Source organism: Gracilinanus agilis, chromosome 3, assembly GCF_016433145.1.
Source record: "Gracilinanus agilis isolate LMUSP501 chromosome 3, AgileGrace, whole genome shotgun sequence".
Taxonomy (NCBI): Eukaryota; Metazoa; Chordata; class Mammalia; order Didelphimorphia; family Didelphidae; genus Gracilinanus; species Gracilinanus agilis.
Genome location: NC_058132.1, coordinates 490,372,472 through 490,399,323, shown reverse-complemented (window position 1 = coordinate 490,399,323; position 26,852 = coordinate 490,372,472). Strand labels below are relative to the sequence as shown.

Sequence of the window (26,852 nt, the reverse complement as noted above, 5' to 3'; positions counted from 1 at the left end):
CCCCACCCCCAGCTCTCCCCTCCTTGCCCGTAGCCGATGTGTATTTCCACTGGTTTTAACATGTGTCATCAATCAAGACCTATTTCCAAATTGTTGATAATTGCATTGGTGTGGTTGTTTCGAGTCTACATCCTCAATCATGTCCGCCTCAACCCATGTGTTCAAACAGTTGTTTTTCTTCTGTGTTTCCACTCCTGCAGTATGTGAGTAGCGTTCCTTTCCCTAAATCCCTCAGAATTGTCCTGGGTCATTGCATTGCTGCCAGTACAGAAGTCCATTACATTCGATTTTACCACAGTATATCAGTCTCTGTGTACAATGTTCTTCTGGCTCTGCTCCTTTCACTCTGCATCTGTTCCTGGAGGTCATTCCATATACCTATACTTATATACAGTGATCCCTCACCTATCACGGGAGTTACATTCCAGAGAACCCCATGATAGGTGAAAATCCTCAAAGTAGCAGCAGCATTATATTATATATATATATATATATATATATTTAAGGCTTTATAAAAACCCTTTCCACTCTCCTATAAACCTTGTCTACACTCTTATTAACCTTTCTCGCACTCATATAAACACTGAGCCAATCAGTGCCCAGGATACAGAACACAGTGCTGTGGTTGGTCCTGCAATACAGTGAAAACTCGATACAGAATTAGATATATATTTTTTCAAAAACTGCAATACAATAAAGCTATGATAAATGAACTGTGATACAGCGAGGGATGACTATATAGACACAGAGGCAGCTAGGTTAGTACAGTAAAAGAATGCTGGACCTGGAGTCAGATAAATCCGAATTCAAATTAAGTCTCAGATACTTACTAGCTAGGTGACCCTGGTCAAGTCATTTAACCTATCTGCCTCAGTTTCCTTACTTGTAATAGGGAGATGATAAAAGCATTTACTTGCCTCCCAGGATTGTTGTGAAGAATAAACATTTGTAAAGTACTTAGCATAATACCTGTCACATAGTAGGCATTTAATAAATATTTGTTTCCTATGTAAAGATGTATTCCTCCAAAGAAAGAGGCTTTGCTTTTCAGACCTCTTCTTTTTTCCATATAGGAAGGAAGGAAGGAAGGAAGGAAGGAAGGAAGGAAGGAAGGAAGGAAGGAAGGAAGGAAGGAAAAGATTCTTGTTAAGGCTTCTGTTTTCACTTTGGGAGTAATTTTGGAAAGATTTGTGTATGTGATGCTTTTTATAATATTTATTCTCCTAAGTGAAGTACAAAGCCTCAAACTAGGACCAGGCTGACTTTTAAGAATGTCATAAAAGGAACTCCAACTTACAGGTATAGTATGGCTAAAATAAAACATTTATTGAAGTGAGGGTAAGAGAACATTTATTAAGCTACTTTATACCAGGCTCTTTACAAATATTATCTCACTCAATCCTCATAGATGAAATTAAAACCCTGGGAGGGAGGCACTATTATTATCTCCATATTATGATTGAGGAAACTGAGGTAGAGGCAATCTCATTTGGGAGTAGGCCAGTAGTCACATTGGGTTCCATATGTTTATTTTAATGGTGCTAGTACTGTTCAAAATATCCCCAGAACTAGCTCTAGAATAGACTTGTCTTTAGACCCAGTTAATAACTACATAAGAAATGTAGTCTTATTCTTAATAGTCACATGTTGTTTTTGATGAAAATGGAATTGTTCAGCTTGATCAACCACTTGAAGTTATCTCTAAAAATCTAAAAATCCATCCTGAAAGGAAAAAAGATTTTCCACCATTCAGAATATTCAAAATAATGTGCTACGAAGTTCAAAGGCACTCATGGAAAAATTCTAAAACTATTTTGAGCAAGGGCTATATCAACAGAAAAAATATACTCTTATCAAAATGAAAACGAACATGAAGTATTAGCTAGAGAACAGGTCCTGGAGTTTAAATCCTACCTCTGACCCATACTGGCTGTGTGACCCTGGACATGGCACAGCCTCTCAGTGTCTTAAAATTTTTTCTATGGATGTTTAAATTCTGGTATAACCTCCACAATTTCAGACATAATGCTATACACCAAAAGCTTATGGGTGCATTTTTTCAGGGCCCACCACAACTTTAAGGTGAATTTGCTGTAACAAGTGGTTCTTTGATGTTTTAGTAATTAAGCTGTCCTGGGTCTACCTTTTACTAAAATCCATTGCATAGTGTAAAATTCAGAAAAAAGGTTACATTGCAGAAGTAATGTGATTTTTTTTAAAAAAATCAAAATATATAGACATCTCTGTAAGATTATCTCCACTAGAATATGTACTTGAAGCAAATTTTTCTGCCATGGTTGTAAACAAGAATTCATGTTTAAGATTAAAAAGATCTTTACTTTTCTGGGCAAAAGATAATCTCCATTAGCAATCCAAAATTACTTTGCAAGAAAAATATTTCTAAAGCAAGCCCTATAGTTCAAACATAATTAGCCTAGTATATTTTCTAAGTTCTTGCTTGAAAAAGTAGATTATATAATTAAAGACAAAAACTGGACCTATAATTTCATAAGAAGCAATCATTTCATCCAGGGGAAACTCATTCTCAATGTGTAGGTTGGCATCTTCTCTGCAAGTCTTATAGCTACCTATACTATTTACATATTTTTCATTTATATATATACATATATAAATATATAAATATATAAATATATATATGTATGTATACACACACACACACATATACACACACTGAAGTGGACCTTGAACTCGTCTTCTGGGTTCTGTGACCCGTTATCTATCCACTATATCATACTACCTCTACAAATGATTTAAGAAATATTAATTTAAAGAAGGTAAAGGGAATTATAAACCTAACCATTTCTAAAACATGACTCCTATTTTTAGAAATAACTCTTCTTCATTTTTTCCATGATTTTTTATATCTAGTACTACAGTTCTAAAATTCTTCCTGTTGCGACGGTCTTGTCTATATTACAAATTCTGTAGCTAATAAAGGAACTGGGATTTGGTGGACAGTGAATTTTAATTTAGTTGCCACTCGGTTGACTCCTCTATATGAATGTTAAAACCTAATCTCAAAGGATGGTTGTGAGAAATATGAATAAAAGTAATTTTCAAATATAAAAAGATTTAAAATCTTTCCTGCTTTTCCTGCTTATCTCTAGTTGCAATGGTTTGAAACAATCTTTCCTGCTAACTTCATAATCATTTCCTTCTCTCTTTTATGGCATCCCTTTTCCATTAAACCCTTTCCATGGACCACCAAAAGGGAGCCTAAAAGAATACTGAATGTTAATGTGCTTCTTTGTCAAAATGGCTAGGAACCAAATTTAATTCTCTGAGCATTGTGAGGGTAAAATATGGTATATTGGTAAATAGAAGTAATAAAAATGGTAAAGAATATGTAAACAAGGTACATTCTCCTGACAGAGAACAAAGCTATAGGAAGTTATCCAAAGCACAAATTTTTGTAAGAAAGAAAAATGAATAAGCTATTTTAGTTTAAAAGTAGTATTAGGAACTGGCTGAATTAGTAAAGTTTAATCCCCCTTATTAGAGCATTGCATGAATTCTAATAAGCTATTTGGTCAAACTGATCTTACTGATGAAAGACATACTGAGATCTAATTTTTACTACAGACCTCAGATGTGCAGGATGATTGGCAAGAAAAGCAACAGAGGGGAAACTGAGATGCAGTTTTCACACTTATCTAAATTCTAAGTAGCATAGCAAGCAGTACAAATTATTCGTACGAATTATACTCTGTGGGTTCCAACAACACAATGCAGCCAGTCATTTCTATCCCTGTGAATGCTATTCCCCTTTCAGACTGTAGCCCACTCTTTTCTTTGAAGTAAAATTTAATTATAGCACTCAAGCAAAATAGGATTCAAACTTTTCACCTTCATTCTTCCCACGGCGTTCCTTTTAAATGTCATCTACTAAAAGACAAACCAAAAAAAGAAACCTTCTCTCTCAACTGATCTGCCAGGCATGCACAAAATAATACAATGTTCATTTTAATCTGTGATTAAGATCTCATGGAAAAATAAAGGCTTTAAAAGTACTTCTTCCATACATCAAGGACTCTGTGATCTCATAGACAGGTTGCTATTCTTTCCCAAAAATCATCACAAACCCATCCACGAAGCTATTATTCATGTCCTCTCAAAAATTGTCCAGAGGGTCCACCCAACATGCTGAGGCTTCTCTTCCAATTTGGCTGACAATGCACTAAGAAGCAAATAGACTGACTGCCACATAAAATGCCCTAATTTCCTTTCTGAATATACACTTCTCTGATGACATCTCTGATGTCATTTCTCTTGCACAATTCTTAGCTGCTAATGTGTCCTTATAAGACAGGGATACAGAAGAATGATTGGAAGTCAGGTGACCTGTGATTGAATCTTAGTTCTGACATTCACATGTATGTGATCTTCCCTTCTTCATATTTATGTCATCTGTAAAACAAGGGGGAGTTTCTTCTAGTTTCATATGTATTATGTTATAAACATGTGTAATTGTTCATATAAATTATACAAATACTTCTTTCACTGACATATTCTTACAAAGAAAATGAGTCATAACTTTGTAACTCTTCTAAGAAATATCCTTCATTTAAATAAGTAAAAAGAACCTTTTGACATAAATAAGAAAAACACCAGGCTCATTACCTAATTTCAGTCATATTTTACCTGATATCATTCATATTTTAAGGTTCAAACCTGTAATAACAATTATACTTCTCAGGGTTGAATGAAAAAGGAATTGTTTTTCTAATCTTTAGTTATCATGAGTACAGGGAACATTAAAAGGCCCCTCATTCAATTTCTTATCTCCATTTAATTCTATGACTATGTTAAATGCTGATTAGAGCTTCGGTTTGATGAATGTCTAAAGATAAATTCCCAACAAAATTGTTCTGAGCATGGAAAAGAAAAGGCATGGGTAATGACGCAGGTAAAAAAACCATATTCAACCTTCATGTCCGGCAATAAAACTTCCACAATAAGCTGCAAAGAGATTTTAGATCAAAGACCTCTATCTAGAGGAAAGCATCATATATTCTTATAAAGATCAAATCTTTAAGGTTTCCTTGTTACAAACAATAAAGGAAATGAATAACCCATAGCATGTTCACAAAGTCCAATGGATAAAATGTGCTGTGTAATTTATTCACAAATAAGAAAAAAAATTCCCCAAATTCATTTTATAGCATAATTGCATGGAAATAAATATACACTTAATTATATTTGCTATAAAACATAAGTGAGAAATTATTTGAAATTATTTACCACAATATATTATTTTGTAATTTACTTTAAAAAACCTTGGATACTATGTGTCATAAGAAATCCAGTATCCATTATTTCTGAGACATAATAGATTTTAAGCTTAATTTTTTAAAAGGTTAAAAAAATTTTTTTCTAATAAAAGCATTTTATTTGTTTTTAAGTTTAAAAAATTCTTAGATATGTTCTCCATTCCAAGAAAGTTCAGCGAAGACATACAAAAATAAGGAAATTAGTCATCCTCTGAATCACTTTCTTTCTTTGTTGGGAGAGAGCACCTGACTGAGGACATCAATTTATCTTCAATCTGTTTCTTAGGATTTTCCTCCAGTTCAGTTTTGATAGCTCCAGATTCAGAAAGTTTCCACTCTAGTTCTGTATGATAAAAGGGAGAAAAAAAAAGCAAATGAATCTATTTACATCCTTAGCTAGCTAGTTCACTCAAATATAACAACAAATTTGTAAAAAATTTCCCACATAGAAACCACAGCTAGCCTAAGTGGAAAGGCACTTGTTTAAAAAAAAAAAAAACACAACAGAAAACAAGGTATACCAATTCAAATGTATATGAAAAGAAAAATAAAATAAAACTATTTTCTCTAGGCTCAATAGTGTCTTATACTGAATAACTTCTGAAGGACAGAAAAACTAAAAATAAGTCTAAACAACAAAAAAGTTAATTTCCTTGATCCTGCTGGCAATCTTTAAATCTAATTCCAGTTTGACAAAAAAAATTATCAAACTTGATATTCTCTTGATTTTGAGTTGTCACTGAATTTAGCAGCAAAGGGGAGAAGGGGAAATAGAAAATTATGACATACAGATGACTAACTTCCATGATGACTAACTTGAATCAATACATGTGTCCTGGTTTCTAAAAAACTCAATTAAAGTGGGGGGAAATGGAGAAATTGGTTGCTAAAGCTACAGTTACTATATTTCACTAAAGATTTATAATTAGATTGAGCTCTACATGTGGTGGTAGGCCTTCCTGAAGCAAAATTAAATGATTTATTTTTCTACTGTAGAAGGAAAAAAATCCAGGCAGAATCTACTCTCTGTTACTACACACAAATTAGAAGAAAACAATCTGGATTAAATTGGACTTTAAAGTGGATTAATATGGTATGCACTAATAATACATACCCTGCAAATTTTAAAGTACTAAAATGGTACCAAAATGGTACCTATGATCACTAAGTCCTTCACAATGTGGCCTTGGCCTATCTAGCCAGCCTTATTACACATTATTTTCCTCTGTGCCCCCTGTGGTCTGGCCCCACTTGTCTCCTTGCTGTCACTCACACATGACATTCCATCTCCTATCTCCCTGCCTTTGCAATGATTATTCCTCATGCCTAGAATACTAAACCTCCAAACCTCTTAGAATTCCTGGTTTCCTTCAAAGCTCAGAAAGCTCAAGCTCCTTACCTATAAGAAGTCTTCCCTGGTTCTCCCAGTTTTCTACTCCTACCCCCAAAATTTCTTTGTACCACTTTATGTGTTTTATATTCATTTATTTAGGAGCATGTCATCTCTCATGATAGAATGGAAGCTCCTTGAAGGCAGGGGCTGTTTTCCTTTGTCCCTATATGTACGCAATTTTGTAAGACCAAAAGTTGTGAAAAAACCTTTGACCTGCACAGGTTGATAAGAGTTTCCTCTCTTGTGAGGTCCCTCTCCCAATGAAATCAGAGGTGTAGGCTCTATAGCTAACATAGTGCCTGGCACAACAGACCCTCAATAAATTCTTGTTTATTATGTCTAAAAATTCTTATGTGAACAAACAAAAAAATTAAGAGCTTGATGGTAGCTAATTTTTTAGCAATACAACCTTTAAAAAAATAACTCCACTACCCAAGGTTAATGGCTGACCAAATAAAATATATTAGTCATTAATGTGAAAATGTTTTTTTTCCCTAATCGTTGATCTGAGAGGCACAAAATTCTACATTTGCTCCTAGACTCTCAAGAAACTATTAGACAAAGGCAAATGCAAAAAATATCATAACATTGTTTGGGAACCATGGTCTTGTTTATGGTCTTTGGCAGGAGCTTTTCTCCTTTCAGACTGTAACTACTTACCATCCCTTTTCAGATTCATGCCACCAAATACTAGAGGACCAATAAATTGGGCTTTGATATCACCCTCAAGGTAGACAAATATTGTGGGCAGATTCCTATCAGGATAGTTGGGTATACAAGTCGTTGAGATAGCTTTGATAAATTTCACATCAGGAAACTTCCTTGCAAGTCCACTAAAGTGCTGGTTTATAAGTGTACAGAGAGGGATTCTGTAAAATAGAAAATTAACAAAAGAAGCCAATATTCCAATGTGGACAAAGCAAACAAAGTATTTTTATTCTCCCCACCCAGTAGCCTGAGTTTTGTGCTGGCTAAGGCCAATTTGAAATATTATTTTACTTCTCTCAATTCAATTTTAAAAATTGCTTCTCCTGCCACATATATTCCAGGAAAGTGACTTAATAGATTAACATAGAAAAGTAAAAAAGAAATTCTCGCCCAAAAAGTACATTCTGAAATACTGAATGAGCTAGGGAATGCAGAGTTTGTATACAAGATCTAACTTTATTTTATCTAATAATGTAATTAACATAATTTAATGTAAAAGGCACTTATTCCTCTCCTTTTTAAGTCAAAAGTAGTAAAACATTCAGAATCTAGAATGTATGTGGTGAGTAAGCAAACATTTCCTGCTATTAATATGATTTAATGATTACTTTTGGGAGAAAATCTATTGGACATTGGAATAGGTAGAAGCAAAGAAGATGTAGAAATAGTTGAAAATTACTATATAAAAATTGTAGGCAACCAAGTTATTCACAAGAATGATTAATTGATTTCTAAGTCCCTCAGTTTCTCAACATAAACAACACGAAAATTAGGAACCAAATTTTTCAACAAAAGAAAAGTCCCAGATTTTAGTCAGTAGGAGAAAAACTGCAAGGCCATAAATATAATAAATATAAAATCTATTTAAAAAAAATTTTAAACCCTTACCTTCTGTCTTAGAATCAATACTGTGATTGTTTCCAAAGTAGAAGAGTGGTAAGGGCTAGGCAATGGGAGTTAAGTAATTTGCCCAGGGTTATACAGCTAGGAAATGGCTGAGGCCAGATTTCAACCCAGGATGTGCTGTCTCTAGGCCTGGCTCTCAATCCACTGAGCCAGCTAGCTGCCCCCTAAAATCTATGTTTAAGTAAACATGTAGTTCAAAAACAATTTAATATTTTTCATATTGTAATGGTTCACCAACTCATGGTTAGTAAAATAAGAACAAATAAGTTAGCACTAAAAAGCCTTAAAATCTCAAGACTATTAATGAAAATGTCTCGGCTAAATTACTCATCAATAAAATCTTAAAAAGCTACTCAAAGTCTCAAAAGCAAAGAAATTCTTTTAAGAATACATAAAATTGGCTTACCCTGGTTTGTAAAGGTGCAAAATTACCCACAAGCCTTTGCCAGCTTTGGTAACTTCTTGAACATAATCTTTGCCTGATATCTCCAAAACTTCTCCAAATTTGTTCTTTAATTGAGTTGCTTTCCATTCTGCAAGCCTTTGTTGCCTATAACATAGAGAGAAGAGAAAAAAACAAGTGGAATTCACCATATTCAAATTTAACTAACTATGTTTGGTCAAAAAACAAACAAAAAAACCCAATGATTTAAATTGTCTAAGTCAGTGATGGGCAAACTACGGCCCACGGGCCAGATGAAGCCCCCTGAAATGTTCTATCTGGCCACCCAACATTATTCCTAATCTGACGAATACAAAGAGTAGGATACAATACAATGAAACTTTGAAAGAGTTGCCTTAGAAACAGACTGACAGATGAGCATTTCCTTTCCTTTGGCCCCTCTTTAAAAAGTTTGCCTGTCACTTGTCTAAGTGCTCATCAGTAATGGGCATTCCACTCAACAAGTAGACATTCCACAGTGACTAAGATGGGAGACACAACTCTCTCCAAAGTCTCCAGTGGACTCCAGTGTCTCCATCCTCTTCCTAGGGGAGAAGGAGAACAGCACCTCCTCTAGACATTGCTCCAGTCCAGGCTTACTGAAAACATGGCTCCAGATTACCAACTTCCTTTAGCTGCTGTACTTTATGGGCAATTTAAGGTATTCTACACTGATGGCAATTTTGACTATACAAAACTTTTGCCATTCATAACTTCTTAAACATAATCTGGGTTCTAAAATGCCAACTTCAGAACGTAATCTCCACGTAAAGATGTGACTTCAGTGTACGTATAACAAAGTAACCTCATACTGGAACTCATTTTGTACAGAGATTTTCATTAGTTATGTCCAAGGAGTCTGGTTTTATTTGTCTCATAAAAAAAGGGAGCAAATTGCAGTAACTTAATTATAATTCTTTCCAAATGTTATCTCAAACAGGAAATTACTTCCTCATTGGACATATGTTTTATTACTATATGAAAAACCAAATAATCTCCATGTAACTAACCTGTACATTTCAATAGCACGCTCATCTTCCTCATTAAATTCATCTTCATTTTCTTCTAGTTCTTCTAAAGTCATATCTTCATATGTTTTTACTGAAATGAATCATATTAACAGATAAAATTATCTGCAGCAAAGAATGAAAAACCAAAGCAAAGTATATTCTCCCCTTTTCCCCCAAAGCAATACACTAACTCACTTAAAAAAAAAAACAAACACCCTACACACACATACACACACACACACACACACACACAAAACCATACCACACACACACACACACCTTTACTTTCTGTCCTAGTAATAACTAGGACAGAAAAGCAAGGGCTAGGCAAACAGGGTGAGTGACTTGCCCAGGGTCATACAGCTAGGAAGTGTCTGAGGCTAGATCTGAAACCAGGACCTCCTAATTGCAGGCTGGGATCTCGATCCACTGTACCACCTAGCTGTCCTAACGCACTCATTTTTATCAATATCTCTGACTATTCCCTTTCTCCCACCAAAAGCCAAAAATTAAATTAAGTATTTCATTTTTCAATCTGAAAAGACTGAACAGAGCTGAAATGATTTAATCCCAAAGGCCCTGATTATCCTATCTAATAAATGTCTGCAGAATGTCTCCACTTAGACTCTTGAAAGTCTGAAACAAGTCATGTTCCACTTCACTCCCCAGACCCAAACTTTCCATTTAAGTTGAAAGTTCTAATCACCTAGGTTCACAACCTTAAAGATATCCTTGGCTCCTCCTTCTCCCTCAGCCCTCACAGCCAATCAGTTGCCAGGTCTTCCCAATACTACCATTATAACATCTCTAGCATCAATCCATTGCCTTATGTAGCTTCTATTAAAGTTCAGGTCCGGATCTAGTTATATCTGGCCTAGACTACTACAATAGCTTTCTACATGATCTCTGTTCTCCCTTCTGTAACATATATATTCTATAATGTATTCTGTAACATCTTTATGTACACATTCTATAACATATCCTCCACATAGTTGATAAACTTATATTCCTAAAACACAGGCCTGACCATTCTATTCTCCATCCCAAGAATCTTTGATGCCTCACTATTTAAATTACTTGTGGTTTTTACTCTGCTCTCATTAGGGATATATACCTTACCATCCCCACCATCATCAAATACAACAACATAGTTAAGCAAATCCAGCTGCCAGAGTGACTCTTTCAGACAGTATCAGTCACATTCCACAGCCACAAAACTCTCCACAGAAAAGGAGGAACTTTTTCAACTTTTCTCTGAGGCCATGATGGGGAATCATGATTGCTCACCATTAAACTTTTCAGTAACTCCCTATAGCCTCTAGAATAAAATACCAAATCCTTGGCCTGATATGTAAACCATTGCATCCATCCACTTTTATACTCTTATTTCAAATTACTACTCTACCTCTCATGCACCCTCTTCAGGTCAAACTAGTCTGCCAGATATTCTCCATACACAATGACTGCTATCCAACCTCCTGCTTCCATGCCTTTGAATAAGTCCCCTAGATCTGGAATGCATCCCTTCTTTAATTATACTCCATGGAATCCCTAGCCTCCTTCAAATACAGCTAAAGTTCCTTCTCTTTCATCAGGTTTCCCTGATCCCTCTAGTTATCAGAACTGTTTTCCTCATGAAATCACTTTGTATTACTTACTTGTATAGATGTTTGCTTTTTCAATCCCTAGTGCCTTACCTCATGCTTTGAACATAAGAAATACTCTATAAATATTTGTTGAATTATACGGAAAAAAGGAAGACATTAGTAAAGCATGCCCAGAATGAAATTCGATCTTCCTGACTTGATTTCAAAAGCTAGGAATAGGGCCTCAAACTTATTACAATTCTGTAAGGAGTCCAAGAAATCATCTGGTGATTTACACAAGAATGGGCTATCTATTTTTTAAAATACAGTTATCTTAGAGGAAGCATGCCATAGTGGACAGTGTAGAACTTGAGTTCAATTCTTGACTCTGGCACTTACTAGCTTTGGGTCTACATGATTTACCTTTCAGGGCCTTCAGCAATCAATCAATCAATCAAACTGCTGATAAGTATCACAAGTAAATATATTAGAAGTTCTTCCACCTCAAAGACTGCCTGCCCTTCAATCCAGTCATAGCATTGCTGGGTTTGTACCCCAAAGAGATCATAGATAAACAGACAAAAATATTTATAACCACGCTTTTTGTGGTGGCAAAAATCTGGAAAACGAGGGTATGCTCTTCAATTGGGGAATGGCTGAACAAATTGTGGTATATGCTGGTGATGGAATACTATTGTGCTCAAAGGAATAATAAACTGGAGGAATTCCATGTGAACTGGAAAGACCTCCGGGAATTGATGCAGAGTGAAAGGAGCATATCCAGAAGAACATTGTACACAGAGACTGATACACTGTGGCACAATCAAATGTAATGGACTTCTGTACTGGCAGCAATAAAATGACCCAGGACAATTCTGAGGGATTTATGGAAAAGAATGCTCTCCACATTCAGAGTGGAAACAGAAGAAAAATAACCGCTTGAACACATGGGTTGATGCGAACATGGTTGGGGATGTAGCCTGGAAAGGACCACACCAATATGTAAATAAATCTTGATTGATCACACCATTGGAAATGTGCATTGGATATAGTGGGGGTGTGGGGGTACTGGACTAGAGATGCAGAATGAGATACACATTTTTGGATATGGTCAAAAATAGATTTGTTTTGCTTGACTGTACTTATTTGTATAAGGGAGTTTTTTGTTGTTGTTTTTAAATTGGGAGCCAAGGATTGGTGATAGTAAGGCTAAAATATAAAAGAAAAATAAAAAAGAATGTCACTTATGCTTTTTTAAAAAAATGAACAAAAGAAAAGTAAATTCAAAAGGCAAGTAGGACTGCTTTGAAATTTACATGTTGAATTCATTATAGACTTTAAAAATACATAAGCTATATTTAATAAAAATTTTAGTTACATATAGAATTTTTTTCTGTCCTTTGTATGTTGAAATGATTGTTAAGTTCATAATAATGAAAAAAATTAGTATAAAGTAGATGAGAGATTATCTGGTCCAACTCTTACAAATGAGCAAACCAAGATTCAGAGGTCAATACGAACTGTTCATGGTCATTTAGCTGATTTGAGGCAGAGCCACTACTTAGTCTAAGACTCCACCCTACCAAATACCTGAATTTAAAAAAAAATTAAGAGTACTAACCTAGATAAATAATGAATAGTTAAGGAAATGAAGTGAACTCACCTATTGACTGCTGAAGGATGTGATTCTCTTCCTCCTCTTCCCTCTTCTTTTCCAGTTCTTTCAAACTTTCTTTTGGAGGCAATATCCCTTTCTTGCGCAAGATGTCATTCCACTCGGTGTCTGCATTGGGATCCTAAACCAGTAAGATCAAGGATAACATTAGGGACATAAAGTTCAAAAAAAGCCCAGAATTGTGATTCTCAAAGTAGGGACCAGGAGGCAGAGATGGCTTGTGATGGGTGATGGTAGACTGGCAAATGATTCTTCTTGGTTAAGCCTTAATTCTATTCCCCATACTACTGGGCAAATCTATAATGCCCCTAAGTGCCTCTGCTCCCATCCCTTCTCTTCTTTTGCTATTACTTTCTCTTTCCCTCTCTTAAGACCAAAATTGTATATTACTTAGAAAATAGTAGATCTTCACATTACACCTAGCAGACTGAACAATATGGCAGCAAAAGAAAGTGATAAATGTTGAGGGGATGTGGCAAAATTGGGACACTAATGCAGTACTGATGGAGTTGTGAACTGGTCCAACCATTCTGGAGGGCAATTTTGAACCATGCCCAAAGGGCTTTAGAAGAATGCATGCCTTTTGATCCAGCCATACTACTGCTGGGTTGTACCCCAAAGAGATAATAAGGAAAAAGAGTTGTAAAAAATATTTATAGCTGCACTCTTTGTGGTGGCAAAAAATTGGAAAATAAGGGGATGTCCATCAATTGGAGAATGGCTGAACAAATTGTGGTATCTGTTGGTGATGGAATATTATTGTGCTGAAAGGAATAATGAACTGGAAAAATTCCATTTATCTGGAAAGATCTCCAGGAATTGATACAGAGAGAAAGGAGCAGAACCAGGAGAACACTGTACACAGAGACTGATACATTATGGCAGAATTGAATGTAATAGACTTTTCTACTAGCAGCAATGCAATGACCCAGGACAATCCAGAGGAACTTATGAGAAATAACGCTGTCCATGTCCAGACAAAGAACTGTGGAAGCAGAAATGCAGAAGAAAAACATATAATTGATCATGTAGTTCAACAGGGATATGATTAGGGTTTTGATGTTAAAAGATCACTCTACTGCAAATACAAATATCATGGAAATAGGTTTTGTTCAACGAGTTCAGTGGAACTGCTTATCAGCTTTGGGAGGGGGGGGAGAACAGGTTGGGGGGATCATGAATCACTAACCATGGAAAAATATTCTAAAATTTAAAAATAGTATATCTTTAGGGTTGGAAGCATGTGGTCTAGCCTGGTGATTCTAGAAGAATTACTTCATGTAATTCTCTAACCCAAAACTGATCTCTAGTTTAAAATTAAAGAATTAAAATTTAACTCATGTTTATATACATGTTATATGCAAGGCATAGAAGCCTAAAAATGGTATGACAATAAAGAGGTCCCAACAGTGGAAATATCCAGGTTTTAAAGAAATCCCTAATTCGGGGAAGCAAATAGGAAAGATCTTTCTGGAAGTCTATAGAGGGTCTCAAATCAAGCTATGTCAAAGAAGCCCTAGGACAAGTATTGATTCACAATATAACTTCATGCTTTTGTTAGAATACCTTCAGGGATCTTTAGGAATAGCATATCTCAATTTATAGGGCACTTTTTAATAGATTAGAATATTTCTTTAGAAACTTAGTAGAAATTGCCTTGAAAATCCATGTAATTAAAAAAATTGTTTTAAGATGAACTTGACAAACATTCTAAACTTTTCCATGCTTTCTTTGTGTGTGTGGGTGTGGGTGGCGGGAGTATTTCACTGATTTTTTTTTCCCTCTTCTTTCCACATCAATATCACTTAAATCCACAGAATTTTAAGTACTTATTAAATAATATAAAAACATAAAAACAGAACCTCAGTTGGAGCTCAGGGACTATTGGAAATTTGTCTTTGTTATCACCAGTGCCTATGCATGCCTAATATAAGTGATCAATAAATGTTTGCTGAAATGACAAACCACTTTCTCCAAGTATATTAATATCTTTTAGCTGCTCAAACCAATCGCCATCTTCTAACAACTTTTGACATCATCAACCACCTCTTTCCCTCAGGTTCCATAGTACTATTCCTTCCCAGTGTCCTTTGCTTAAATCCTTTTTCACTCCTGGAATGCTCTCCCTTCTACACTCTGACTACTGACTTCCCTGGCTTCTTTTAAGTCTCATCAAAAATCCCACCTACGACAAGAAGCCTAGCCTAACCCCTCTTAATTCCATTGCTTTCCTTCTTTTAATCAATTCCTACTTATTCTGTCCATAGCTTGCTTTGCTTTGTATATATTGGTTTGCATGTTGTCTGCCTCATTAAATTGTAAACTCCTTGAGGGCAGGAACTGTCTTTTGCCTCTTTTTGTGTCTCTAGCCTTTAGCATGGCACTGGCCAATAATAGACATTTAATAAATGTTGACTGAATTTTTAAAAACATTTTTTATTTTATTTTTCTTCCAGATTACATGTTGATATAATTTTTAATATCTGTATATTTTCCTTAAGAATTTTAAATTTTTAATTAAAAAATTTAATTTTAATTATCATTACATTAATTACTAATTATCATAAATAATTTTTAATTCATAACACTATCATATAATTATACTTAATTTAATTAATAATGAAATAAATATAACATTAAATATTAGTTATTATTAAAGCTTTCCCTGATGTTATTGGCATTCTCCACCTTCTTTGTATTTACATCTCCTTGAGACTAAAAATTGTGAGCTTTTTGTTATATTCTCAAAACAGTGCCTACCACAAAGAGGGTTTTTAAATGCTAGCTGATTACACAAAAATGATGTATCCTTTCCAGTTGCTAGTACAGTAACACTTGCAAAGTAAGTATTTAACAAATGTCCTGAAGTTGAAGGTCCCTTGAAGTTGACATGGAGTACTCACACAATAAATGCAGCGATAGAGCAAGGTAAAAGAAGATAAGCATATTGACTTTGTCTCAAGTTTGAGTTAAACTTTTAGACTAGAAAAATTCAGCTTCATCTATTACCTATTCAGTTAATAAATTCAAGAAAAATTGAATTCTGGGGAGGAACCCAGATTTATAGTTAAAGAACCTAGGTTCAAAATTTATTTCTGTTACTTTTGTCTGTGACCTTGTGCAAATCACTTACCCATAATTATCAGTGTAGCTATCTATTAAAAGAAAATGGATTAGATACCCTCTAAATTTAGTCTCTTTGGGGCAGCTGGGTGGCTCAGTGAATCTCTATTCACTGACCTGGAGTCAGGCGGTCCTGGATTCAAATCTAGCCTCAGATACTTCTTAATTGTGCTATCCAAGGCAAGCCACTAAATGCCAGTTCTCCTAGCCCTTACCATTCTTTTGCCTTGGAACCAATATTTTGCATTAATTCTAAGACATAAAGTAAGAGTTTTTTTTTTAAAAGTTCCTTCCAGTTTTTAATATAAAAATGAATCACTATAAGACAGTGAATGATAGGAATCGGTCATAAGATTTCACAGAAATAAGTGACTCCCAGATGAGTAAATTTCTTCTGCCAATGTAGGTCAATATATTCCTTATAATTTTTTTTTGTTCAAGAGTTGCCAGTGGTATACAGAGAAGTCACACAAGTCCACATATGTCATGGATGCGATTTGAACCCAAGTCTTTCTGGCTCTGAGAACAATTCTTTAAATATGCTATCTCTCATGATTCAATATAATCCAATATATATTTATTCTGTTCCCCCCACCCCCACCCCCAGCCCCTCACAATGAACAGAATAATCTCTAAAATAACCAGACAAGCTGCTAGGTGGTGCAGTAGAGTTGGCCTCCGACACTGATAGAAAGACATTGGGGGAAGTCATTTAATCATTACTTGCCTCAGTTTTCCCATCTGTAAATTTGGATAATAATAATAGCTATTTCTTAGGGTTATTGTGAGAATAAAATGAGATATTTGTAAAGTATTTCGCAAACATTAAGGTTTCTTTCAAAGCATAGTTCTTAGAGCCATTTCTTAAGAGACCTTTCCTGATGGCTCCAGTTATCTGTATTCTCCCTCTTAATACTTTGAATTTACTTAGGCAAGTAAGTTTCTTGAGCATAGAGGTTATTTGCAAAGCCTTAAGTTTTGCAATGCTAGCTATTATTAGTAGTAATGTTATTATTAATATCATTAATTGTTCCAACTGAGGCACAGATTAAAAAATTTACCCACACTTAAGGCAAGGGTTTTGGGCAAAAGTTTTTCAACCCATTTGACAAGATCTGGACTTGTGACTTCAATGACATGAGAAACATTTCCTCTACTAAATATGGTCAGCACCTTCCCTGTAATTTAAAAAGAGTTTTAGATCAAGGATTTTTTTTACTTTTTTGTGTATCACAGACCTTTTACTCAATCTGTCACCATGCCTTCTCAGAACAATATTTTAAAATACATTAAATACTGTATACAAATGAAATAAAAAATATTTTAAAATAAACTTAAAGGATTTTAATGAAATCAATTATATTGAAAGCTATCCACAAAAAAAGCTTTTAAAGTTCTTGGATCCCAAGTCTTGGAGGTTAAATTATTTACCCACGGTCACAATTCACAATGATTTGAACCCAGTTTTGTTTATTTTTTGTAAGCCATCGTTGTGATCTTGATAGCAAATGAATGATGGCCAGTGAGCACTTCTATAATGCTTTATAAATTTGCTTTACAATTACCATATCCCCATTTTACAGATGAGGAACCTGAAGGAGACAGTCATCAAGTGACTTTCCCACGATCAGAAGTCTAGTAAATGTCTAAGGCTGGGTTTGAATTCATACATTTCTACATTTGGTGCTCCACGCAACCCGCTTCCTAACCAAGCCTGAGGAGCAGTAAAAATAATTAAATTAAAAGCACAGCAGCAGAGGCACGCTACCATATTGCGCATGCGCTATGCTTCAGCTCTGTCTCCGGGCCGCTCCCGTAGCCGCGTGCCCAGACATTCATCCGGGTTAAATCTCTGTCCCTGAAGAGCCCGGGGTCAGAGGATCTACCTCTCCTCTTCCTTCCACCCTGCCCTCACCTGCATCTTGTCGCCAAAGCCCTTAGTTAAGCCAGAGGATTCTGCTCTTTAGTCCCAGTTTGCCCTCAGCCCTCAGCTGTGATCGCGCAGGAGCAAGGCCAGCCCAGCCCACTTTAGCCCAACCCATCTCAGGCTACCACCACGCCCCCAGCAGCTGCTTTCCGTAAATTAGCCAGCCAAGGACAAGGCCGCCTCAGTCTGGCACATCAAGGAAGTCTCTAGCGAGCATGCGTCTAAGCATACTGGGACTGGTTTTTAAGTCATGCGCAGAACGCCCTCACGTTGGCGTCAGTATTTGGGTCATGCGTAGAACCACAAAAGGGCCAGATTTCGTATTTAGGTCATGCGCACATCGTGGTTGTTTGCGCTTTGGCTTGCCTAGCATTTCTAGCTGCTTTCCTCCACATCAAGTGACAGGACTTCCTTATAAGGGCAGAAGCTCCCAGCTGGAGACCACTGGGGCCAGCCAGGAATTAGGGAAAGAGGCTGGGAACGTATTACACTCTTGCTCTTCTTCGCTATTCTTGTGACTAGTTTTCTGTAGTTGGAGGGAAAGAAATCCATTTCTTAGTGGATTCATGTATAATAACTTGGATCCCTAAGAATCGCGACATTCCTTTGAACCCCTCGCAGTGGAGCACTATGTAGGCACTTTTCGCCCTAGACTGTAAACTCCAAGAGGGCAGAGATGCTCTCATTCAAAGTTTTGTTTCTGTCTTAGTTCTCCACCCACCTAGTTCTCTCTGCACCTAGGGAATAAAATCAATAAATCTCTGTTAAATGAATAAAGCAGCATACCTTGGTGAGAAAAGTACAGGTTTTTGGAGTTAGAAGGCATGAATTCAAATCCAGATCGTTTACTTATGGGTAGTTTCTTCCTTTCTTTAAGCTTGAGGTTACCCCATTTGTAAAATAAAGGAGTTGTCCGAAATTATTTTTAGGGTCCTTTAAATCCTGTGAGTGCATTAGGTAATCAAAGGCTCCAGCCTTTATACAAGAAACATTTACCAAGGTGCTATTAATTGCTATGGGATACAAAGATGAAAATGACAGTCTTTGCCCTTAGGGGACTTGCAGGTTTTTAGAGAAGGAAAGGATATTTGCAGATACATATAATACAAGGTCTTAAGTATGGACTTTGGGTGATGCAGAGAAGCTCTAATCTATAAGGTTTTTCAGTGAAATGGGGAAAAGTAGGGGGAGAGATAGTCTTTTGATATTAGTAAAAAAAAAAGTACTAGAAAGATTATCATTACCCGTTTCCTATGATTTGGTAGGGAAAGTAATTATAATAATAATGTTTTAAGTACTTTCAGGTAGTTAGGAAGGTAAATGACGCTTTTCAGGAAAAGCTATAGCAAGGGCCTAAGTAATAAGGGTATGATGCAGAGAAATCCTACCTGGTAGGAGTTTTTAATAAAATTAGGAAGAGTAGGGAGAAAAGTGGCAGTTGACATTGGTAAAGAATAAAGTATACCTTCCAGGTCAAGATGGCTGCAGAGTAAAAAGCAGCTGCTTGACCTCTCCTAACTCACACATATAGGACTCCTCAAGAAGACATAAAAACAAATCCAGACAAACGAGGGACCCCACAACAGGGCTCAGTGTTGAAGGTATGTGGAATCAGGGCATTTCCATGCTATAAAGGGGTGAAATAGCTCTCACTAAAATGCAACCTGAGCAAACCACCACACACACACACATACCACCTACAATGTCAAAGCCAGTGCAAAAGAGTCACAGCGAATTTGGGGCACCCATTAAGTCCTTAGCAGCCTCCTGGGGTCACCAGGGCCAGCTCCTCAGAGCAACAAGACTTAAGACCCCCAACAGACTAAAGAATGAGTGGATTTTGAACACAGACCCTGAGCTCAGGCGCACACTCGGATTGTGAGTGCAGGTGTGGGCATGGATCCTGAGCACAGGCGGATCTTGTTTGGGGACCCAGTGCAGGGGGGTGCACAACTGTGGTAGCAGCCCCCTGAGACTGTTAAAGGAGCTTTGGTCAGAGGAACAAGCAAGGGGACCACAAGGAGGCTTGGCCCTGAGAACAACTAGACCTGAGACATCAGGAGCCTAAAGAACTCAGACAGACCCTGGGTGTGAGGATAAAGCTGAGAGGGACCTGGCCTAAAAATGGCAAGCCAAACTCAGGAACCCCAGAAGAGAAAGATCAGCAAGAAGAAATCTTTAGTACTTGACAACTTTTACACAGAGAAAATCCAGACAACAGAGAAAACAGCAGAGGAGAACAAACAAATAATCACATCCAAACCTTCCCAAAACAATGAAAACTGGTCACAACCTCTTGAAGAGTTCAAATTTGAGATAATGAAAAAGATAGACGAGATCTGGCAAGAAAATAACAATTTAAAAGGCAGATTTTCACAATTGGAAAAGGAAAACCAGTCTCTAAAAGCTAGAATTGGGCAATTCGAAAAAGATGCCCCCAAATCAAAAGAACTGATAAGCAAATTGGAGACCAAAAACAAAAAGCTGGAAAATAGCATAGACCAAATCAAAAAAGAAAATCAAAACATTATAGCAGAAAACCAGTCTGTAAAGACAAGAATGCCAATGATCTCTCAAGACAGCAAGAACAAATAAAACAAAGTCAAAAGACTAATAAAATAGAAGGAAACATGAAATATCTCAATGAGAAATTGACAAATAAAGAAAACAGGTCTAGAAGAGACAATTTGAGAATCATTGGTCTTCCTGAAAAAGCAGAAATTAATAGAAATTTGGACTCCATACTAAAAGAAATAATTCATCAAAACTGCCCTGAAGTTCTACAACAAGAGGGCAATATAGACATTGAAAGGATCCATAGATCACCCTCCACACTAGACCCTGAAAAGACAATCCCCAGGAATATAATAGCCAAACTCAAGAGCTTCCAAGTAAAAGAAAAATTTTACAAGAAGCCAGAAAGACACAATTCAGATATCAAGGAGCACCAATCAGGATCACACAGGATCTAGCAGCCTCCACACTAAAAGACCTCAAGGCTTGGAATATGATATTCAGAAAGGCAAGAGAACTGGGTCTGCAACCAAGGATCACCTACCCATCAAAAATGACTATAAACTTCCAGGGGAAAGCTTGGGCATTCAACAAGATAGAAGATTTCCAAGTATTTGCACAGAAAAGACCAGGACTAAATGGAAAGTTCGATATCCAACCACAAAAATCAAGAGAAACATGAAAAGGTAAATAAGAAACAGAAGGAAATGTAAGAAAACTCATATTTTTTAAATTTGCCTCTTTAAAGGATTCAGTAAGATCTAATTATTTGTATTCCTATGTGAAGAAATGTTATGTGTAATTCTCTGTAGTGAACTCTACTCAGTATTATAGTATTCAATATTATAATAATTAAAAGAATTATTCATAAGGAGAGGTTGGAATACTAAGATGATATGGGTGGTGGGAAAGAGGGGGATGAATAGCAGAGAACACCAAGATAAACTTTTCAGCTGCACATGGTACATTCCCAAAGATTGACCATGTAATAGGGCATAGAAACATTGCAAACAAATGCAAAAGAGCAGAAATAATAAATGTAACCTTCTCAGATCGTAATGTGATAAAAATAATAATTAGTAAGGGCACCTGGACAGGAAAATCAAAAACTAATTAGAAATTTAAAATTATGATTCTCCAAAACCAGTTAGTCAAAGAAGAAATCATAGAAACAATCAACAATTTCATTGAAGAGAATGACAATGATGAGACATCCTACCAAACTCTGTGGGATGCAGCTAAGGCATCAGGGAGAAATTTATATCCTTGAGAACATATATTAACAAATTAGAGAGGGCAGAAATTAATGAATTGGGCATGCAACTTAAAAAACTAGAAAGCGAGCAAATTAAAAATCCCCAGGTGAAAACTAAATTAGAAATACTAAAAATCAAGGGAGAAATTAATAAAATTGCCACTTCCCAGCTGTGTAACCCTAGGCAAGTCACTTGACCCCCATTGCCCACCCTTACCAATCTTCCACCTATGAGACAATACACCAAAGTACAAGGGTTAAAAAAAAATCAAGGGAGAAATTAATAAAATTGAAAGTAAAAGAACTATTGAATTAATAAATAAGACTAGAAGCTGGTATTTTGAGAAAACAGATAAAATAGACAAAATACTGGTCAATCTAATAAAAAAAAAGGAAAGAAGAAAGCCAAATTGACAGTATCAAAGATGAAAAGGGAGACCTCACCTCTAATGAAAAGGAAATTAAGGCAATCATTAAAAACTATTTTGCCCAATTATATGGCAATATATATAGCAATCTAGGAGATATGGATGAATATTTACAAAAATACAAATTGCCTAGATTAACAGCAGAAGAAATAGAATACCTAAATAATCCCATATCAGAAAAAGAAATTGAACAAGCCATCAAAGAACTCCCTAAGAAAAAATCGCCAAGGCTGGATGGATTCACAAATGAATTCTATCAAATATTCAAAGAACAACTAATCCCAATACTATACAAATTATTTGATATAATAAGCAAAGGAGTCCTACCAAATTCCTTTTATGACACAAATATGGCACTGATTCCAAAGCCAGGGAGATCAAAAACAGAGAAAGAAAACTACAGACCAATCTCCCTAATGAACATAGATGCAAAAATCTTAAATAGAATACTAGCAAAGAGACTCCAGCAAGTAATTAAGAAGATCATCCACCATGATCAGGTGGGATTTATACCAGGAATGCAAGGATGGTTCAACATTAGGAAAACTATCCACATAATTGACCATATCAACAATTTAACAAACAAAAATCACATGATTATCTCAATAGTTGCTGAAAAAGCCTTTGACAAAATACAGCACCTATTCCTATTGAAAACCCTGGAAAGTATAGGAATAGAAGGACCTTTCCTAAAAATAATAAACAGTATATACCTAAAACCATCAACAAGCATCATATGCAATGGGGATAAATTAGAAGCCTTTCCAATAAGATCAGGAGTGAAACAAGGATGCCCATTGTCACCTCTATTATTTAACATTGTACTAGAAACACTAGCAGTAGCAATTAAAGAAGAAAAAGAAATTGAAGGTATTAAAATAGGCAACAAAGAGACTAAGCTATCACTCTTTGCAGATGATATGATGGTCTACTTAAAAAATCCTAGAGAATCAACTAAGAAGCTTGTAGAAATAATCAACAACTTTAGCAAAGTTGCAGGATACAAAATAAATGCACATAAATCATCAGCATTTCTATATATTTCCAACACATCACAGCAGCAAGAGGTAGAAAGAGAAACACCATTTAAAATCACCCTAGACAATATAAAATACTTGGGAATCAATCTAACAAAACAAACACAGTTATTATACGAAAACAACTACAAAACACTTTCCAAACAATTAAAACTAGATCTAAACAATTGGGAAAACATTGATTGCTCATGGGTAGGATGAGCTAACATAATAAAAATGACCATTCTACCCAAATTAATTTACCTATTTAGCACCATACCTATCAAATTACCAAAACATTTTTTAGAGAATTAGAAAAAACTATAATAAAGTTCATATGGAATAATAACAGATCAAGAATATCAAGAGAAATAATGAAAACAATAATGTGAAGGAAGGTGACCTAGCACTACCAGATATTAATCTATACTATAAAGCATAGGCCATCAAAAAGGTATGGTACTGGGTAAGAGAAAGAAGGGAGAATCAGTGGAATAGACTTGAGGTAAGTGACATCAGCAAGACAGTGCATGATAAACCCAAAGAGCCCAACTTTGGGGACAAAAATCCACTATTTGACAAAACTGCTGGGAAATTTGGAAAATAATATGGGAGAGATTAGACTTAGATCAACATCTCACACCCTACACCAAGATAAATTCAGAATGGGTGAATGACTTGAATATAAAGAGGGAAACTATAAAAAAGTTAAGTGAACACAGAATACTTGTCACATCTCTGGGAAAGGAAAGATTTTAAAACCAAGCAAGAGTTAGAGAAATTTACAAAATGTAAAATAAATGATTTTGATTATATTAAACTAAAAAGCTTTTGTACAAACAAAAACAATGCAGCCAAAATCAGAAGGGAAACAACAAATTGGGAAAAAATCTTTATAACAAAAAACTCTGACAGGGGTCTAATTACTCAAATATACAAGGAGTTAAATCAATTTTATAAAAAATCAAACCATTCTCCAATTGATAAATGGGCAAGGGACATGAATAGAAAATTTTCAGATAAAGAAATCAAAAATATCAATAAGCACATGAGAAAGTGTTCTAAATCTCTAATAATTAGAGAAATGCAAATCAAAACAACTCTGAGGTACCACCTCACATGTAGCAGATTGGCTAAAATGATAGAAGGGGAGAGTAATGAATGTTGGAGGGGATGTGGCCAAATTGGGACATTGATGCATTGCTGGTGAAGTTGTGAACTGATCCAACCATTCTGGCTGGCAATTTGGAACTATCTTCAAAGTGCTATAAAAGAATGCCTGCTCTTTGATCCAGACCTACCGTTGTTGGGTTTGTACCCCAAAGAGATCATAGATAAACAGATTTGTATGAAAATATTTATAGCCGCTCTTTTTTGTGGTGGCAAAAAACTGGAAAATGAGGGTATGTCCTTCAATTGGGGAATGGCTGAACAAATTGTGGTATATGCTGGGGATGGAATACTATTGTGTTCAAAGGAATAATAAACTGGAGGAATTCCATGTGAACTGGAAGGGCCTCCAGGAATTGATACAGAGTGAAAGGAGCAGAGCCAGAAGAACATTATACACAGAGACCAATACACTGTGGTAAATTAGAATGTGGTGGACTTCTGTACTGGCAGTAATGCAGTGACCCAGGACAATTCTGAGGGATTTATGGAAAAGAACGCTACCCACATTGAGAGGAAGAACTGTGGGAGTGGAAACACAGAAGAGATGTAACTGCTTAAATACATGGGTTGAGGCGGACATGATTGGGGATGTAGTCTGGAAACTATCACACCAATGCAACTATCAACAATTTGGAAATGGGTCTTGATCAATGATACATGTTAAAACCAGTGGAAATGTGCAGGGGCTATGGCAGGGGAGGGAGGTTGGGGGTGAAGGAGAAAGTAAGAGCATGAATCATGTAACCATGTTAACTTTTCAAAAAAATAAATATTAAAAAAAGAATAAAGTATATTATTTTCATATGTACATATATATAAAAGAGAAATAAGAGAGATAGATAATACTATGACTCTCTTTCTATGACTTGGTAGGGTCAGTAATTATAATAGCTAGCATTTATATATAGTGTTTTAAGGTTTGTAAAATAAATTACAAGTATCTCATTCAATCCTCATAATATCCCTATGAGGTAAATGCTTTTTTTTTTTATTTCCCATTTCACGGGTGAAAAAATTGAAAGTTTTAGTGACTTGCCCTTTTATTGTTCAGTAGTTTCCAACTCATTGTGATCCCATTTGGTCTTTACTTGGCAAAGATACTGGAGTGTTTTGTCATTTCTGTAGCTCATTTTTCAAGTGAGGAAACTGGGGCAAACAGGGTAAATGATTTGCCCAAGATCATATAGCTACTAAGTGTCTAGGACTGATTTGAAACCAGGAATATGAGTCTTCCTGTCTCTAGGCTTCATTGCCTACCTGCCCCCAAATGACTTGCTCAGGGTGATACAAAATAAATATCTGAGGCAAGATGTGAATTCAAGTACTTCTGACTCCTACGTTCTGCATTCTATACACTATATCAACTAGCTGCCCAGTACTTTGAGTGATTTTCCCAATCTTTCCCATGGTAGTCTTCTTTGTTTCTTGGGGGAAAAAAATAAGAGAAAGGACTCAGAATACTGGGGGTTTAGTGCCACAAACCCAACTCAACGAATACTTATAGGTAGTAGGAATAAAAGATAAAAAGGAAATTGTTTCTGTCTTCAAGTAACTTGAATTTTCAGGGGTTTGGGGGTGGGAATGGCAAGAATATGCTAATAAATGTATGGCTAGCAAATATGCAAAGTATATTTAGAGCCAAAGAATCTGTAATGCCACCTATTTCATTCTCTCTGCACAATAGGATTTGCAGCCCACCCATGAATACTATCCTATTCATCTCTTGTCCTTTCATAAATTCTCCACAAGGGGTCCAGCCCTGGGAAGAGTTCTTCCTTAATTTCTTCTAACATCTCAAAGTTACAATTAAAATACTCTTAATATCTATCTGTTTCTTCACAATGTAACCAGCCCATTTTCTTTTCCTATCTTATTATTCCTTACTGACATTGTTTATTTCTATCCTTCAAATTTTCTTATTGCTGCTTCCTCTCAATCACCATACACTTTCCATTGTCCTCTCTGTGACACTCATCTTTAGTTCTTTAGGCCCTATTATATTGTATGTTTACTGCCAAACAGTACCACTGGTAGAATATTAATATTAAAAAAGATGACATACTTTTGCTTTCATCGAAATTTTGAGGTAATTAAAGGAGTCTTGCAGTTTCTTAAAGGCAAACCAATGTTATCTTCTCCTGTTCAATTCTGGGTCCAACTTAGTGTAAATTTTTGCTCTTTTATTCTAAAGAAACAATAAAGATAAAGCTCTTTATGTTGTTCATCCTGTCAATCAGTCAACAAGTTTTTAAGAGCCTACTATATGCCAGACAATATGGTAAGTGGTAGAGGTGCAAAGAAAGTACAAAAATGGTCCCTGTCCTCAAGGACTATACAATCTAGTGGAGGTGACAACATAATAAACAACTATGACAACTAAGATATGTATAGGATAATCTCAGCTT

At 35.8% G+C, this 26,852-nt stretch overlaps 1 protein-coding gene across 1 annotated transcript; it reads right to left on the bottom strand.

Annotated features, from left to right (window-relative positions):
- Positions 1–4,724: 4,724 nt before the first annotated feature.
- Positions 4,725–18,195, bottom strand: PDCL3 (phosducin like 3). Its single transcript, XM_044667035.1, has 6 exons — positions 18,050–18,195; positions 13,000–13,132; positions 9,751–9,841; positions 8,705–8,848; positions 7,345–7,553; positions 4,725–5,634 (listed from the first exon to the last, which is right to left on the bottom strand). Exons 1-6 carry the CDS (start codon positions 18,053–18,055, stop codon positions 5,492–5,494), a joined length of 726 nt encoding a protein of 241 aa, XP_044522970.1. The 5' UTR covers positions 18,056–18,195; the 3' UTR covers positions 4,725–5,491.
- Between the last annotated feature and the right edge of the window lie 8,657 nt (positions 18,196–26,852).

Excerpts from the sequence above, each read along its gene's own strand:
- PDCL3 (XM_044667035.1), bottom strand. Across the intron at positions 9,842-12,999 it reads CATCCTTCAGCAGTCAATAG|TAAAAACATATGAAGATATG; the intron begins GTGAGTTCACTT and ends GATTCATTTCAG. Across the intron at positions 8,849-9,750 it reads CGTGCTATTGAAATGTACAG|GCAACAAAGGCTTGCAGAAT; the intron begins GTTAGTTACATG and ends TCTATGTTATAG.